Source organism: Branchiostoma belcheri, unplaced genomic scaffold (assembly GCF_001625305.1).
Source record: "Branchiostoma belcheri isolate BF01 breed outbred unplaced genomic scaffold, Haploidv18h27 scaffold144, whole genome shotgun sequence".
NCBI lineage: Eukaryota > Metazoa > Chordata > Leptocardii > Amphioxiformes > Branchiostomatidae > Branchiostoma > Branchiostoma belcheri.
Window position 1 is genome coordinate 143,170 of NW_017802869.1, and position 17,898 is coordinate 161,067.

General features: G+C 46.4%; 2 protein-coding genes across 2 annotated transcripts in view; both read left to right on the forward strand.

Moving 5' to 3' along the window:
• Positions 1-508, forward strand: part of LOC109464947 — a 4,756-nt gene extending 4,248 nt beyond the window's left edge. The window contains exon 7 of the mRNA XM_019762065.1: positions 502-508. Within this exon, the coding sequence (XP_019617624.1) occupies positions 502-508 (7 nt within the window). The remainder of the gene's footprint in view (positions 1-501) is intronic.
• Positions 509-9,847: 9,339 nt separating this feature from the next.
• The window catches only part of LOC109464974 (EF-hand and coiled-coil domain-containing protein 1-like), a 54,795-nt gene continuing 46,744 nt past the window's right edge, over positions 9,848-17,898 (forward strand). The window contains exons 1-5 of the mRNA XM_019762092.1: positions 9,848-10,167; positions 10,550-11,047; positions 11,542-11,782; positions 12,195-12,415; positions 12,940-13,073. Coding sequence (XP_019617651.1) covers positions 10,024-10,167; positions 10,550-11,047; positions 11,542-11,782; positions 12,195-12,415; positions 12,940-13,073 — 1,238 coding nt within the window. The 5' untranslated portion in view covers positions 9,848-10,023. The remainder of the gene's footprint in view (positions 10,168-10,549; positions 11,048-11,541; positions 11,783-12,194; positions 12,416-12,939; positions 13,074-17,898) is intronic.

Genomic DNA, 17,898 nt, shown 5'->3' on the forward strand with positions numbered 1-17,898 from the left:
CCCCCCCCCACCACGCTCTGCCCTCCCTATCTGAACTTATATCCCCGCCGTACGTATCCCCCCTCTCCCCTCCGCCCCTTTTCTTAGCTTGTAGTGTCTGTCCTTGGTGCTGAAAAGAGGTCTTCAGGGCAGCGTGCAGGGAGATGTTGTAGCTAATCTCCAAGCAGATGCTACGGTGGCAAGGCAGTATCCGTGCATTGGCCAGAGGAGTGTCCATTAGCCACAGAAAACGTTGTAACGTTATAAACTTACTCTACTGTAGGGAATTCGAAGAGCATCCTTATCATGCACCCTGCATACAACGTCTGACTGTATTTGTATATATATTGTATATATTTGTTTAATATTGTGATATACGATGTCTTGTATATACGTTTGCATGTTGCATTATATAACCTCAGGAAATATACATGTATAAAAGTCGGTACAGTTGGGTGGTATATTACCTCAAAATCATGTCTTTGAACTAAAATTAAGTATTTTGATGTGAATGTTTCCCAGTCCATAAATGTAACGATGTTTTACAGTAGGATAGCTGAGGACTTTTGGGTTCTTGTTGTATGTAAATATAGACTGTTGTACTAAACCAGGACGATTTTGTGTCATAAATTAATGTTGTGTCGGAGTGACTTGCAAACAGCACATGGAATGGAAATACGCTCACGAGATTATGCAAAAAGCACAAAGATTGGGCAATTTCGTGGCCAATTGGAGATGGTAGGTTGACTAGTATACCGACAGAATCGCATGAGGCAATTCCTTATAAAGTCGCTAGATGTCGCGACAGCACGGGCTGACGGAGTAACGTGACTCATATATTGTTCGTGAGGCTGACTCATAGATAGAGGCCAGGCTAAGGAAATCGGAAATGCGGACAGAACAACTTAATTCTAGTCTACCAGGTAAACAGTTACTACATTTGAAAAAGGAGCTTCCGCTGCAGTGCCGTTAGAAGCCGCCCGGGAAGTCAAAATCGAACTTAATTTAACCAGCCATATGACTGCAACTTTTTATGGACCATGTGCAATTTGAAACGATCACGTGGTCCGGCCGGTAAAAAGACATCTCAGGAGGGGGGAGACGGAACAGACGGGACGGCCGTTACCGTGGCGACGGCGGAGGGGAGAAGCCGCGGGGGATGTCGGGACATCTGGCGCGCACTTTGCCGCACAATGCTGAGGTCAAACGTTGGGTGAAACAACAGCCGGGCTTCAGCAACCACTGCCTGCGCCGCACAAAACGGGCAAACGGTTGTAAAGATGACAAATTCTGGCACGTGTTGGTTCTGATGTTTGTAGGGACTGGCTAATTGGTGTTGAAGGACGTGGCGAATTCGGTCTTGAAATTGCGCTTTGGTGACTTATTGGGGTGAAACACTAAGTGTACCGTGTGAGCACCGGTATGCTGTCTAAAACAGCAGTTCTGTAAGAGTTGTGATCTGTGTGTTTCATGTCATTTATGCTGTCTGGTTATTTGAACTAAATTCTGATAGAAATTCTGATCTTCTGTCATTTCATAATCTATTATAAAGCGTCTACTGTTGCACGAAGCTTCATACCTGCACTAGCTAACAAAAAGAGCGGGGTGTCAGTCAGCGAAGAACATGAAATATGTTGCCCGATGTAGCAGTTCTATTAATGCTGCAGTTATCTTATCTTTATTATCGTAATAATAACTCTAATATAGTTTCATTACATTATAATGTATACGCACCCGCGGTTACATGAAGCTTCATACGGCACCGACATTATAAAGAGCCGGAGGGGAGCCAGAGAACACGAGTCCTCAGCTTCACGGTGTTTAGCTCCGAGCGCGAGCTTTAAAGCGCAGCGCCCGATGCCGGGGAGGGGCCGTGGCGAATGCGGCACAATAGATACGGACACACGTTATGTACGGAGCACACTGGAAGCCCCGCTCCTTTTACATAGGGAATTGTTATAGACCCAACAGGCTGGCCACACGCCCGCTTTTCCATAGTACTTGTCGTGTCCAGAACCGTACTTTATCTAGTAGGACACGGTTCTGGATAGTCCACGCGTATCCAGAACCGTGCCTGGGACAAATCTACGTTCTTGGATACGATAGAGACTATCCAGAACCGTGCCAGATCCTAACCCTAACCCATTCAGGCATAGAACTATAGACAGGCACGGTTTCGGATACAAAAGTGCAGGTGCAGTAGAGTGTCCCCCACGTGCCAGTGTCCGCCGCTTTTGTCCGTCCTTTCAAAAGAAGCGGCCTGTTGCGTCCCGCCATTCGGTTTGTTCCACTTTATTAAACAGTTCTACAAGTGGCAAATCTCCAGCTGTCATGGTTTGACTGGCAGAGAGAGCACAAAGACGCAAAACTGACTGTCTCCCACACAAAGGCACGCGCTAATGTACATCTACTCTATAGCTGTCACATGTCGGTGACTTTGTACCACATTTTCCAGCCTTGCATCCTATACGATTAAGAAAATGCCTCAGCCTAACCTTAACCTTCAGCCTGCTAAGCCAGCCGTTTGGCACCAAATCTAGCTGTACTGGACAATGGGTTAGGCAGCCTACAACCTGCGTCCTTCGACAATAAAAGATACAACTTTCAAAGCAGTTGCCTCCTCTATTCCTTGTTAATAACATGTACAGGTTAACCGACATTATACCGATTCACCAAGGGTGGATTTCCCAGCGTCTTTCCGGGGTGTCACAGTATGACCGAACTTTTTGTGTTCTCCTGTTTCATGGCTGGCACGGCAAGACCAAACGGTTCCGTCTCTGTCAGTTTTAGAACAGAACAGTTTGATGACACCGACTGTCTGTGAGGAACATGTTGTACCCGGACAAAGGCGGGAGGGGAAGAAGGACACGGTGTGTAAAGAGTTACTACCTCTGTAAGGATGTAAAGACAGCGCCGTACCGTAGTACAGTACAGTGGGAGGGAAGAAGGACACGGGTTATAAGTTAGTGTGTTAGGGTGTAAAGACTAAAAAGAGAGCGACGGTAGTACAGAACAGAGCGGTCAGCCAGGCGGAGCTTTGGAGAACACGAGAAGTTACAGAGAAACAATCGCGCCCTGGCGGTATCTGTCTGGGAGGTCTCAATGTTCTGATAAACGCATGGACTGATGACATGTTTCAAGCTAGTCTCTAAACAGGGCACCGGCCTTTTTAGGGGGGGGGGGCGTTTTTGTAAAGACGTTTTCGGGCTTCCCTTTTTGTGTTGGTCTTTCGGTCGGTATCCTGAAAATTCGACACAATAGACGAGGAGGGGGCAGTCGGTCTTTACCTCCCAGGTGAGCAGAGTGCGCGACAAAACGTCTTTAGAAAACACACAGCCTTAAACCTCTGCTTGTAGTCGTTTATATACCAGATATCGCGTTGTTTATGTACCTGAGTTTACCGGACAAACAAGCGTTGTTTATGCTACTGAGTTTACGGGACAAACACTCCACACCTAATCATGTCAAATTGTCCCTAATAGATCAATAAAGCTATACATACTTAAAAATTACACACAAAAAAGAGTCACAAAAAATTCTATTCGTGCAAACATTATGGGGTCAGTTTTGACCCCATACGGCAAGATTCGTCGCAAAAATACCTACGGTGGTTTGAGGGTTAATAAGCCAGGTATCGCGTTGTTTATGTACCTGGGTTTACGGGACAAACACGCTACAATGACCACCGCTGATAACAGAACATCGCCGCCGGAATCTCTTGCTTGCGGTTTGTTAGAGAAGCGGCGAGTCGTGCCACAGCGCCACTTGTGCGGATTTGTGACGCCTTTCCGCGCCGGATTATCTCTAATCCGTGATTAACGAGCGTTAATCCGGAAAGATCTCTTTGTTTTTCTCACAGTCAAGACTTCAAGTGGCCATCAACTCTTGTTAAAGGTTACAAGAAGGGTTTCAAAATAACAGTGTAACTATTTGAAGCATCTTCATGTTGAGGTGATATGACCACTAATGATATTCCTGAATCAGAGGACTCCTAGGTGTGGGTTAGGATTAGGCACGGTTATGAATACTAGTTGTCTCCGCGTATCCAAGAATGTAGATGTGCCCCAGGCACGGTATGGATACCCGTGGACTATCCAGAACCGTGGCTGAGCATGGTTCTGAATACAAGAAGGAAGTTCTAGCCTCCATCAGGCTTCGGGAGGCGGCCAAAAAGAGAAGAAATTGGCCTAATAGAGAAATTGGAGATAGCATGCCAGGGAGTTGGCCTGCTGGAGAAATAGTTTGCCGCTCCCGAAGCCTGGTAGAGGCCAGGCAGCTTCCTACATACTAGTACATCAGGTCGCATCTGGTTGCCAGGCGTGCCCTTCTCCACCTGGTTGCCACGCGACGACCAGAGACCCCAGCCCTGCCCTGCCCAGCATGTATCCAGTCGTAATGAGCAATCAGCGGCGATCGGCACTGATTCAGCAGCGATCAGCCATTGTTTCTACAACAGGCGTGACAAATTCATGGTTTCGGGAGGGGAAAATTATTCAACGATGCGAGAGTGGTGACAGCTGGGGAGCGGAGGTGCTGACTTCGGCAGAAATTTTAATACTGTATCTCCCGGGAGAGATGTATGGTCATGGCTTTGGCTGCTTTACACTTTAAGCAGACGGGTTTATAGGCCACTTTTGGACATTTTAAAGATACCTTTCAGGCGTTCTACCAGGCTTTCTTTCGGCCTATTTTAAAAAGTCCGAAAGCAGGCATTAAACCTCTACTATGAGAGTAAAAAAGCGACAAAACAACCACTTTGCACTCGCTACAACGTTAATGTTTTCAGTACTCAGTGCCGCTATCACAAGATACAACTTGTGGGTTGCAAAATGTTTTGTGTGTGAGAGGAGTGTAGTTTCTTTACAGATCTATTCTGACTAAGGTTCCCGAATCGTTCGCTATGTACAGCGCTTACTACACACTTAGCAGACGTGTCAAGTCCAGCTTCGGACACCTGTTGCATTGTTCATCTGCAAACACGTGCATTCGTCTCAATCAAGAACTGCCGTCTGGGCAGACTTTTTAAAGTGTTTGAAAAACAGCTTTGTCGTCTCTCATTGTTTTCCTGTTTCTTGGAAACCTTTCATAGTTTCCACCCGACACACGGCCGCCGACAAGACCGTTCTGGCTTTTGAGTAACCATTTGTCTAAATCACGCTAAAAGAACTGTTGTCTGGACAGACTTTTTAAAGTGTTTGGAAAACAGTTTTTGTCATCTCTCATTGTTTTCCTTTTTTTTCGGGAAAACCTTTGAAACTTTCCAGCCGACACACGGCCACCGACAAGACCGTTCCCGCTTTTGTGTGACCAGTTTTTACCAGCGCGGCTCTCCCCGACCCCCTGACCCTAACCCCGCGGCTCGCGTGCCCGCCACGCCCAACAGCAGATGTTACGCAGATCCACCAATCAAACCTCACCGTAATTTCTGCAGAATTTCTGCAAACTGCGGAAAAACAGGTCATAGAGAGACAATGGGCTGGGACAATGGGAACCCCTGGGGACGAGACCGTTGGTCGTTCCCAGCGTGACTGGGCGCGTGTCGGGCAGACGGCCAGTCGTAACCCAGATGGCTGTAAACTGTGTTCCATACAAATGTTCCATACACATGCATGGCCGGTACATTCACATGCATAGCCAGGACATACATTTGTGCGCTAGCCTCTACCAGGCCTCGGGAGGCGGCTACAAAGAGTAGAAATCGTCCAAATAGAGAAATAACATTCCGAGGGGAGTTGGTCTGCTGAGAGAGAGTAGCCTCTACCAGGCTTGAGGAGGCGACTGGAAAGAGTACAAATCGGCCAAATAGAGAGATAACATGCCATGCCGGGAGAGTTTGTCCGTCGAGATTTGTACTCTTTCCAGCCGCCTCCCGAAGCCTGGTAGAGGCTAATTGTGCGCCATACACATGCATGGCCGGTACAAATTTGCACAATCCACCAGCTGCGTGTTGAGCGTTTGTGAACAAGCACGGGACAAAAGCACAAACGTTCCACAACGGTTTTTGTTTTTCTTCTGTAATACCTTTGGGATCATTTTTCATGTCCTGACAGTTACAACCAGCCATCTACAAGTTCGCCAGTCTGTTCCAAATTGTAGTTTTGTCGTTGGCATACTTTCTAAGGAGAGGATGGGCCTGTTTTGAGACTAAAGTTTACAAGTTTTGTCGGATTTTCCCGACCCGAAAACCCAACGGAACGTCTGCAAAGCTTGAAAAACATCAAACCCAGGTGAAATGTAGTTGGGGACCAGAGAGCAGACGGGTTATGAGGGAATGATTGCCCCTCATATATTATTGCCTGGTTATGCACCATTATTTTCTCGTTCCAATATTGCATAAGGACCTTAGAACGACGTGTGTTATTATAGCAATAGGCCGCTGCTGCGTCCAATCACGCAGATGTCATCTTATCTGTAAAGTTTGACCAGACTCAATTTCTCTGTGATATGTATTTTGGAATTAGCTAGTGGGTTGGAGGGCAAATGGTGGCCAAAATTTCCTGGGAAATTATTCTCTTTCAGCGCTCGTTGCTAGTGGTAGGACCATGGAGTTACCAGCGTAGTTACCTCCATGGTAGGACGTAATGAATGGTCGACAGCAGCGTTATCTGCACTTGACATTCATTTCCCAGGCCCAGTACTCTCAAAGTAATGTGGTTTTCTCGGTATATAAAACCTGACGACTTTCGTCAATGTTAGATCTTCAGTCTCTCAGACATGTCAGCCGACGTCTGAATGTTGAAGTGCGCCCTTCTGCCATCTCCGCCCGCCCAGCGCCAGCCTTCTCTCCGATAGCTCCACATGACGCGTGTCAGACTGAAGGCCGTGACCTGTACCAGGGGTCAGCTGGCCGGGCGGGCATGGTGTCACTAGGCCAAGACCATTCCGACGGCTTAGATAGTCTGGATGCCAGACCCGTAGCACACTAGGTCCAAAGTTATCGAGTGTGCACTGGATAACTTTGGGCCTAGTGTGCTACGGGTAGTGTGCTATGGGTCTGGCATCCAGGCTAAGGTTTAGGTTGCTCTTCAGCCTATAAAACTGCTAAAAACGGCGCACTCAGGACAGTCAACATTCTAGTTTTGCTTAAAATATCGCGAATGAAATCTGGTCTGCGTGAGAAAGCCATAGATTTCTCTTTGAAACATTGATTACACAACAATAACTCAACCATAGAATCAGTCTGACATTTCGCTAAAAACTAATGCTTTCCAATATCGGCCTTTGAAACCGGCCTAAATTCCGGTGTGGTTCTGTGGGGGTGCCATCACACACGCCCACCACTGACTGTAAATGAATGACACCAGTTTGTAAACATGTGTGTGACAAGACCAAGTGAAGAGGCCCTTGAACCCCAGACAGACTGTACGGGGCGACCTCGAGTGGGACTTAGATGTTCAAGTACGCATTTATCACTACTCAATGGGCAGGTCAATGGGGTGATGTGGAAAACCGTTAAAGACCATTATGGCACATTTATGTTCTTACAAGCTAAGTACAGGTCATGTTGATAAAGGTCTACCGGTATGTACAGTAACAGTGATACAAGGGGCCATAGTATCTTACTATACTACATCTCCACTGTAACGCCTGACAAACATACTTCATCTACAGTATAGTTAGTAGTATGTGTAGGTTCAACTTCTTCTCGCTTATAATTGTCCAGGGGGAGTTTGGCCACCATAGACCAAGGGCGTTATATCAATACAGATTTAATTACCCAAAATGTTACCCCTACTGTGGTTCACCCCCCCTGGCCAATTTCTGACCTTATTTTACCGAATCGTAACACCCATAACCCCTTAGGACAAAATGTAGGAAGGCCTGGTGGTGGCTAGTAAAAGCCCAGGTTGTTGAGTGACAAACTACCATGGGAACGGGAAGTGAAACTGCCCTGGGGACGGGAAGTCGGTCCGTCTGGTCTGGTATTAAAAGTGACTAAAACACCGCAGTGCTGTGCTTGAATGAATGGTTCTAATTAAAAAGAGAAGTCCTAAGGAGATACAGATTGCTTCAGATTACATGCCGTAGCCTGAGGTTTTATATAAATGCATTTAGAAGCTCAAGAAACTGGCCAAACAATGCAGGTCTTGCTACTAAATGCACTGTTCGCCTGGCTGCAATTATCACCTTAACCGCTAGGAGAACACCGACACAGTGCGCCGCCTTGGTGAATTTTGTCGTGCGGACCGGAAGTAGCAAACACAGGTATCACTACTAGTAAATGAGAGGTTTAACTTCTGTAAACTCCAATAGATATTGTAGCGATGAGGGTCCTTGAAAGTAGGAACTGACTAATACCGGTACACCGCACCAATTATAAACAACCATTTCCCGTATAGCCAGCTTTCGCCACACCACTCAGTCTAAAACACCGGAAGAAGCTGCATCTGTAGCACCGGTCACAACACACATAAACCTCAAGAAATGTCAGGGTCTTCCTGTGAATACCAAGTCTTTATGCGATCACGCAAAGTTCAGATCCTGTTGTCTGGCTTTGTACAATATCTATTGGAGTTTACTGGAGTTCAACCTCACCTATGACTAAGTAAAGTAACAGTTAGTTTTCATATTTGGTGGTAAGGTTTCGCGTAGTCCTTATAATTATATAATTCCTTCCGATAGATCAAGTCAAACTTCGAGCTTCTTGGATCAAGATTGCTCGCTCTTAGAACAAAATAGTTTCAAAACACTCAAACTATTTTGACCGCGTACTTTGGGTTCACAACGCTCATATTTGGTAGTCAGGTGCAGGGAAGTCCTAATGACTTCCAATCGGTGCCATACCGGTAGTGTTTTGTTTGTTATTATTCCACAGAAGCTTGTGTGTAGCCCCAGTCCCTCTACCATCCCACCCAAAACAGTTTCAAAACAAAACTTAAAACTGTACGTGTTGCGTTGCGACCGTACATCGAGTTCACAACGCTCATATTTGGTCGTCAGGTGCAGGGAAGTCCTAATGACTTCCTATCGGTGCCATACCGGTAGTGTTTTGTTTGTTATTATTCCACAGAAGCTTGCTTGTAGTCCCCGCCCCTCTATCATCCCACGTGGGACTCGAACTCGGGACTCCTAGCGCAGCCTAGACCTAGATAGATCAAGTCATGCTTTTGGATTCAACTTCAATGTTGTTCTTTCTTAGATAGAACCATAATCGTTTCATAAATAATACTTGTTTGTAGTCCCCGCCCCTCTACCATCCCACGTGGGACTCGAACCCGGGACTCCTAGCGCAGCACACGTCACACCCGGAGACCTGTGGGGGTCGGACCTATCAACAAGCACCATGCATGTGCAAATGAGGGATTTATCAGTGGGCTGGTAGGCGGGTACAAGTTACGGTCCGCGCCTGTGGCAGCTCGGGGGCATTGTGTCAAACTGACAGGGCAGGCAACAGTCCTGTAGCGGATCCGGGCATTGTGGCAAGCTGATAGTAGCAAGCTGACAGGTCAGGCAACGGTCTAGTGTAGCGGCCAGACCCACATCTGTTGTGTTGGGGTATCGGCCGGACGGTTGGAGTTTTCGGGACGCAGCAAACTTCAACGTTCAAGTCGCACCTTGGGACTGGAAGGATTTGCGGTTGGAATTTTAGCGGCAAGCCTTATTAGATAACACAACCGTCTGCGGGAGGAAGGGTTGAGTTTGAGCGGAGGAAAGCTCGTCTTCGTACGTACTGAAACTTCTTCGTGGTTGTGGTGCAAGGCGGTGGCGGCAACTTTTGGTTACTCGGCGTGCGGTGGTGTGTTGTGGCCCAGTGTGGTACCGACCGTTTCGAGTTTACAACTGCAGCTGGCCACCGTGATTTACTAGTACTGGAAACCTGTGTACGCTTGTGAGAAAGATCTCTCTACCGGGTACAGAGATATCTGTGTACGATTTGATAACATTCTGGGCGAGGCTACGTACAGTGAATATCTCGGAGTTTCCAAATCGGAGCACGTCCGCTTTAGCGGGTTATCGCGCGTTGACCTAGATCTACATTCGCCGCTTGGCTATTTTCGTACGCGGACGGACCCCGTTGGTCTAACGGAAGTTTACCGGGACGCCATGGATTTTTCCTCGGACTGCTGCGGGCTTCCGGGCCGACGGACCCAGTGGGTCGTCTCGGCGCTGGCTCACCACTACGGGTTCGACCGAGGCGTCGAGAACGAGGTGGTGGTTCTCGCTACAGGAATGGATCAGTACATACAGGTACATACATGTCGATGTTGTATATCATATGTATATGTAGTGCAAGTCTTTGAATTTAGCATTTTCTTCAACTTTTTGAATTGTAAGAAGTCGACAATTCAGCCATTTAGGCTAGCCTCCGTAGCAGGCTTATAGAACTGGGGGTTTGGTGGTCTTCGGCTGTTTTCTGATTAGCCCAGTTCTAAAAAAACGGGTGTAATTCAACCATGCCGGCTATGTACAATCAGAAAATAGCACATAAAGGCATCCAAAGACCCTGAAGACCCCCAGTTTTTGGCATGCTATGCCTATGGAGGCTACAGTTAGGCTGCCATAGACTTTTAAAACGTGTATGTTTACGTGAAGAACAATAAACCTGTCATCATCATACATCATCACACAGGAAATTTTTCACCATCTGGACGAAAAGGCCTCGGGGACAGTCGAGCGGGAGGACTTCGAAATCCTGTGCCAGATTCTGGGACTAGAGACCAGGCTCTCCGTCTTCAACGATCTTCCTGACACGATAGACTTCCGCGTGTTCCACTCGAAGCTGTGCGAGTACTTCTGTACCAAGACCGGGAGCGACACGTGCAGACCTCACGTCTGTAAAGACACGGAACTGATAGAAACAGAAATTCACGTACGGAGTCCCACCAACAGGCGAGAAGTTTCCCTCTGTCCGAAATGTTTCTGCTCTAAACCGACCAGAGAAAGGTGTCTGGGGCGGCCGGTGGGGCAGGAGAAGGAAGAGGAAGGGATGGAGACAGCAGAAGAACATCTGGAGAAGGCCAGGAAGCGCGTGGTCCAGCTTGAGGAGGAGGCTGACTGTCTGAGGGAGGTTGTGGAGGATTTGAGAGGAGCGCTACAGACGAGTGACGCCCGGTCACTGGCCTTACAGGTTGGTACAACAAGCCAATATTTCATAGTGCCTCTAGTAGCCTCGGGTTCCTGTAATGCAAAATGTATATAGAGTGATTTTGTTTAATTAACATTTGTCATTTTTTTGTACATAGACCTTTAAAACCAAAATGTACTGCTTTGTAGTTTTATGTGAACAACACTATTGTAACAGTAACTAGCCTGGATGCCTGACCGAATTTCATTGGGAGCATGTTAGCCCGGTAGCCGAGGAACTGGTCTATGTAGCCCCTGAACAGTCTGGCACCCAGGCTATATTGTAACAAACATATCGGGAAAGGCACACCTGTCATAGCCTCTACCAGGCTTCGGTGGGGGGCTGGAAAGAGTAGAAATTGGCGGCCAACTTGAGAGAAAACATGCCGTAGGAATTGGTACGCTAGAGAGTACATGTTGCGGAATCCGGAAGGCGTTGTGTAGAGGCTACACCTGCCAATGTAAAAAATTGTAAGAAACAATGAAGTGTACTTACAGGTGGCGCTACGAAAAGCGCATCGGCACCACCCGGAGTGCTGCCTCAGGACCGGGGCGACCGTAACGTCCCGGCGGGCGGAGAGGAGGGGTGCCGCCGCCGGGGCCAGCAGGGCGGCCCGGTCCCGCAGCGCGGACGGCAGAGGGTACGAGAGCTGGTCGCTCCCGCGGCGCGGCAGGACCGCAGACAGGCTGAGGGCGGCACGGAGGGACCATCGGGAGGACGACACCGAGTGGCTCGCAGGTAAAATACATCTAGTCCAACTTGTACTTACATTGCAGAGACGTATCCTGTCGAGCTACATTTCTGCTATTGGGGTTGGATTTCATTTATGTAGCAAGTGGTAGGACAGAGTTGGATATACAATTTACTTGCGTTTGAGTAAGGGCTGTGGTGACCAGCCCCTCAAACTCCGTCCTGCCACTTGCTACATAGTGAATGTAAATACAATTGTACAAACGCTGGTGAAGTTTCGGCTGATCAATGCGCTGGCGCACTACCCATCGGTGACCAGCCCCTCCAGCTCTGTCCTGCCACTTGCTACATAACTACAATTATGTTTTTACAAATTACAGAAGTTTCTAGCCTGATCGAGACGCTGTCGTGAGTGACCAGTCCATTAAACTTTGCCCTACCACTTGCTATATAATTACAGGCGAAGTCTCCCGACTCATCGACACCCTACCGCACTCCCCACGGGAAGTCGGCGCGATGCTACGCGAACTGAAGACCATCCGTGCGGCCCGCGACTCGCAGGTTGGCGAGGCCATGGCCTGGGCGGAGACCCTGCAGGAGGATCTGGACGGCTCGCGGTCCGCTCTGAGGGACATACAGGTGCTGAACGAGTCACTCGTCAGGCAGAAACAGTTCATACAGGTGGGTTTTTAGTGAGAGATGTTACAACTTGCTACGATCTAACATGTGGTTTCATTAAAAAAAAATCAAGTGAGCCGTTCAGCATAAGCATGATAATTCTTGGAGAAAAGTGTCTGTTAGTATGATGGAGTAGCGTCTACAGACTTAGGTCTATGGAATTTAAAAAATGAATCTGTGGCGTGTCGACTAGCCGAGTGGCTATTGACGGACACAGGTTTGATTCCTGGCAAGACGTTGCGTCCTTGGTGTGAAATGGGTTCCCGATTTCAGTTCGGGACTCCGGGGAAAAGGCAGTGGAAGGAGAGGGATGGGCCCCGCACTTCTACTCTCCAAGCAGAGGTTTGGGTTTTGGGGGTATTTTTAGCGTGTTTTTAGGCTTCCAATACCGTGTTCTTGACACAGTGGATTAACAATCAATTAGCACTACGGCCTCGAAAAGGCTAAGGGACTAGTTTTACTTTTTTTAGCGTTACTGCTTCACTGAGCGTAATGTTGACACTCTATTCCATATTTTCTCCCCCCAGGGTGAGTTGGAGAAGGCGCGCACAGCCCTTCGGTTCGGTCTGGAGAAGGTGCGTGACCTTGAGGCGCAGGCGACGCAGGTTCCGCTGCTGCAGGCCAAGGTCATGGAGCTGCAGAAGCAGCTAGACATCTGCCGGTAGGTGGCGCTTTTTTTCGCACATAATTTTTTGCGACGTCACAATTTGCGCGAATTAGTTAATTACATTCGCTATTTATTTAGCGAGAAAATAACTTAGCACCACTGGCGTTTTTCAATGAGCTATGGGGACACTAGTAGCTTGGGTACTATCCTAACTTTACAACATGGAGAAAGTTTTCTACCTCCATGTTTACACCAAGGCTCATATACTCAGCTTTTTCGGGTCAGCGAGTTTTTCAAGGCTATGCAAGTTATGCATTCTTTTCAAGTTGAACCTATTTGTAAATGCTTACTACATTTGTCAACGCTTTTCTAGCTTGTGTTAGCACTCATGATGCTGCTTTTATTTTGCAAACAACGTCCGCCAAGCACGTATGATTTGGGAGTGCTTGCGTCGTCACTGTGTTACTGTTTGATAAAATTTTCTTGCACGTCGCGAATGTTGGAAAGGACTTGTTTCAAAGAGGCAAGGGAGAAATATTTCGTTGGTAGACCATGACGGTTTCCGTTTTGTACTCTGTGGTTTTGTCCCCGAATGTTCTACATGTTTTTGTTGTGCAGAAGACTCTCGACTCTCTCCTTTTATCGCCTTTCTCCCTGCTGACAGAACTGACCGATGGCCCAGATATTTCCCAGAAACTTGATAAACTGACGAAAGGTATTTCACACGCTGGGAGGGCAAGAGGCTGAGTACTAGTAATTTACTAAAAATCGGCCTAAAAAGAAGGTAGCTGGCCAGGGAAGTTGGCCAGTCATAGACCATCAGTTTGCCTGGTGACTAGTCCTGACTAGCCTCTACCAGGCTTCGGGAGGCGGCTGGAAAGAGTAGAAATCGGCCAAATAGAGAGATAACATGCCAGGGGAGTTGGTCTGCTGGAGAGAACATTTAGGGTGTGGCAACATGTTCTCTCCCATCAGACAAAACTCTATTTGGCCGATTTCTACTCTTTCCACTCGCCTCCCGAAGCCTGGTAGAGGCTAAAACTCCTGACCGATGGCCCAGATATTTCCCAGAAACTTGATAAACTGACGAAAGGTATTTCACACGCTGGGAGAACCGCCCCTTCCCTAAAGGGTGGGAGGAGAAGGGCTTTGTGTGCGCAGTTAGAGCCCGTGTGTGTGTTGGCGTGTGTATCACACCTTTTTGAAAAGTCGCGCAGCGGGAACGATTAAATCTGTTGACGGTTTCGCAGGTATTTCACACCTTTTGTAAAGGGTTTAGCGATACAAACCGTTGTAATTCGTACGTTGTTGTTGTTTTTCTATTGTGTCGTGTGTGTGTGTTCTTTCTTGTTTACGTTTGCCGGGCGAACACACCTGCATAAGGGTGTTAATGTAGAGATTTTGTAGCGCTTTTGTAGCGCTTTTGTTTTGTAAATTGTTGCAGGAAGTAAGAACAGGGCGACAAAATTTTGTCTCCCTTTCTAGTGTAGGAGGTAGCTGTTAGTTGTTTTTTAGTTGTTTTTGTTTTTCTGCCCCTCAGTATATATGTGTCGAGGACGACAACTTTTGTGAAGGGGGGCCAGTGTAGGAGGTAGGACTTGTACACATGTGGTGTCACATCTGGTATCAATAAAGGACAGGGACCTCTGTCCCTGCACATCAGTCTGGCCCATGCCGTGGTCTAGTGTGGTCATCTCTATAGCAGCATCCAGTATATATAACACTAGTGTTTCCCTTGTTGACAATTTTTCACAAAAGAGACCACTGAACTTCTTAAGTCCTTGATTCAAAATTAGAATTCAAGGACAAAACCTGGAGCAAATCAAACTCAGGAAAAAAAATTGTCGAAAACACCATCTTTAATCTGGTGACGCGAAGGGAAAGAATGCCAATCTCACACGCCACGCCCGGACCTGAGGAAAGACCAGAGTTCCTGCCTGCACTAAACCAATAATTTGTCATGCTGGTGACAACAATTGGCGGCTAATTGTGATCTGTCCGTCCGGTCAGTTATCGTGTGGGCCATAACACGTTCACGTCTTATCGGAACGACGCAAAAGTCGACATGCCCCTCACTCACGACTTTGGCAGGATGAAGACTTCAGATATATACTAAATTTAACAGGAACACCGAATTTTTCTACCCTTCACCACCAAGACAGCCCTGGCTACATCACTTATCGTGTGGACCATAACACGTTCACGTCTTATCAGAACGACGCAAAAGTCGACATGCCCCTCACTCACAAAATTGACCGGATGGAGGCTTCAGAAATATATTGGATTTCACCGGAACACCGAATTTTTTTACCCTTCGTCACCAAGACAGACTCCTAGCTAAACCAGTTATCGTACGGGCCATTAACACTTTCACGGCTTATCGGAACGTCGCAAAGTTAGTACTCACAAATTTGACCGGATGGAGACTACAGAAATATATTGGATTTCACCGGAACACCGAATTTTTACCCTTTATCACCCTGACAGTTCTATAAATCAGACATGAGGGCGGAACCTGTACATGGTGGTCATTAGTGGGAACCAGGATTAGCGCCTTTCTCCTGCATCTTGGATGAATAGAGCACGAGGCTAACGTTACAGGTATAACGTTACACGCGCTTTTACTACTTATTTCTTGGGTCCTTTGTTGCAGTTCCTAGTTGACTTTTCTGCTGAAGAACGAGGTCTGAATTAATTGCCAAGGTTGTCAATAGAAACAAGACATTTCTGCAAACTCACGCCCGTTACAATTAGTTAAGTTGTACTTCCTTACTTCAAAAGCGCTTTCGTGGAAACATGTCTTACCCGACTTACCGTGACGAGATTGATCTGTATGGGGGTTTTACAAAGTAAACTTTCTGCCCACACACTGACCGGGCGTGACCCTAAACCCCCTTGGTGAGTCACTGGTGAAACCTTCGGGAGGGGTTTACTCTCCAAGCAGAGTTTTAGGATTTGGCTTGTTTTTGACGACTTTCTGGGCGTTTTATGGGGCTTTCTTTTTGTATTGGTATAAATTTTTTTGCCTGTCAAATGTATTGCCCTGCCAATTTGATACTGTGCCAAGCAGATGTTTGGAGTTCGCTGGTCTTGACATCTTTTATGTTTTTTATCAGGCTTTCTTTCTTTTTTGTGCCGGTGTCTTTTTTCTAGCCTCTACTAGACTTCAGAAGCTGCTGGAAAGAGTAGAAATATTAGACAAACATTAGATAACATGCCAGGAGAGTTGCAGGTCCACAAAAGGAGTACATTTGCCGCTCCAGAGCTACTTTTTTGAGTAGAAACTCGACAGCCAAACCTTAGTGGGTTATCGGATATGGCTCTGCTAATTTGATGCTGTCTTGTCAATTGATACAGTCTTGCCAATTTGTTACTGACTTGCCAATTAGTTACTGTCTTGTAGCCACCACAGATCTGCTTGTAGATGAGGGCAGGTTGTTTGTATATGGGACATGTTGTTTGTATATGGGACATGTTGTTTGTACTCACACGTCACATGTAACACCAGTGGTGCATGGGACACCTGCTGCAGCTTCTGTTGTAAAAACTACAGTGGCACCAGTTCGTGAATAACAGATTACGTCTTCTCAAAACCTTCTGGAAGAAAATAGTAGAGAATTTTCTTATCTTAATTCCTATCATTCATTGCTCTGGTTAATTTTTTCCTCCCCTTTTTCTCCTAATTGAGGGAAACTATTTGATGCATGTCAAATTTGCAACCACTCCATGAATAGCTTTAGACTTCATCTTCTCAACATTTTCTGGCAAAACATTTCCTTATTATATTCTTATCACCCATTGTTATAGATTGTTATAGATCCTTGTGCTGACCATTTATTCCTCCTTTTCCACCAAATAACACAACTATGTACAAATGTAGTACTAGATACGCTATGATAAAATTTACATTTGCCTAAAGATGTCATATTGTGTAAGAAACATCCCAAACTTTCCAACCATATCTGTGGACCATCTCAAGTTCCCCCTACATGTGCACCAGTTTGTGTTCTATTCTCCACCCGACCGTAAGTCATTACCAAGTCTCTTTCATCCCCTCCTCACTGTTTGCTTTGGTTTTCCTGCTGACATGTTCCAAATTATCAAACACTACTTCTTAGGCCACACCAAGTTAATTTGTTGGTTCTCGGATTTTTTCCTGATTTGCAAAGAAAAAAAACCATAAAAACATTTGAGCCACTGAATCAGCTCAAAAATGCTCATATTTTTGCCCCAACAGTTGAAGGAAGTCCCTTCTCTTCAGAGTTGTTACAGTTTTTCCATCTATCAATGCAGTGGTTTGATTAAAAGTTTGAAATTCATTGTTTGAATTACAAACCAGCCCAGTATGTAGACTTCAAGGCTCCTATCATAGGATACCTAGGCCTATTTTTATTTTCTTTTTCGCTGTGTCACTTCATCATGATTTTTTCTGAAAAAATCTGAGAACTAACAAATAAAATTGGTGTGGCCTAAGTTTGCCTGCTGTGCTTATAATTGATGTTTTGGCAATATCCAATGGCTGAGACACTTTTGTTTTGCAAATGTTTGGAACAATTGTGAGCAGAGAAGACCCACAGTACCCCAGGTTATGGATCATCAGTCCCTTACAAAGTGCTGTCGCCTCCTGCAGTTTGTATGAAATACTTCAAATGTTTCTTGTGCTTCATCTTCTGTGACTAAGTCATTTTCTGCAGCATGTTCAAGATTTAGGAAACAAACTTGGGTCTGGCTCAAAATTTATATAGAAGTGACTAAAGTGTGAGAAACATGGGTTATCAAGATTCTAGTCTCCAGAAGACTTCTTTCGCGGGGTGAATAAATTGTAGAAATCGGCCTAAAAAGGGTATTAATTGGCCAGAGAAGCTCCATTCAAATGGAG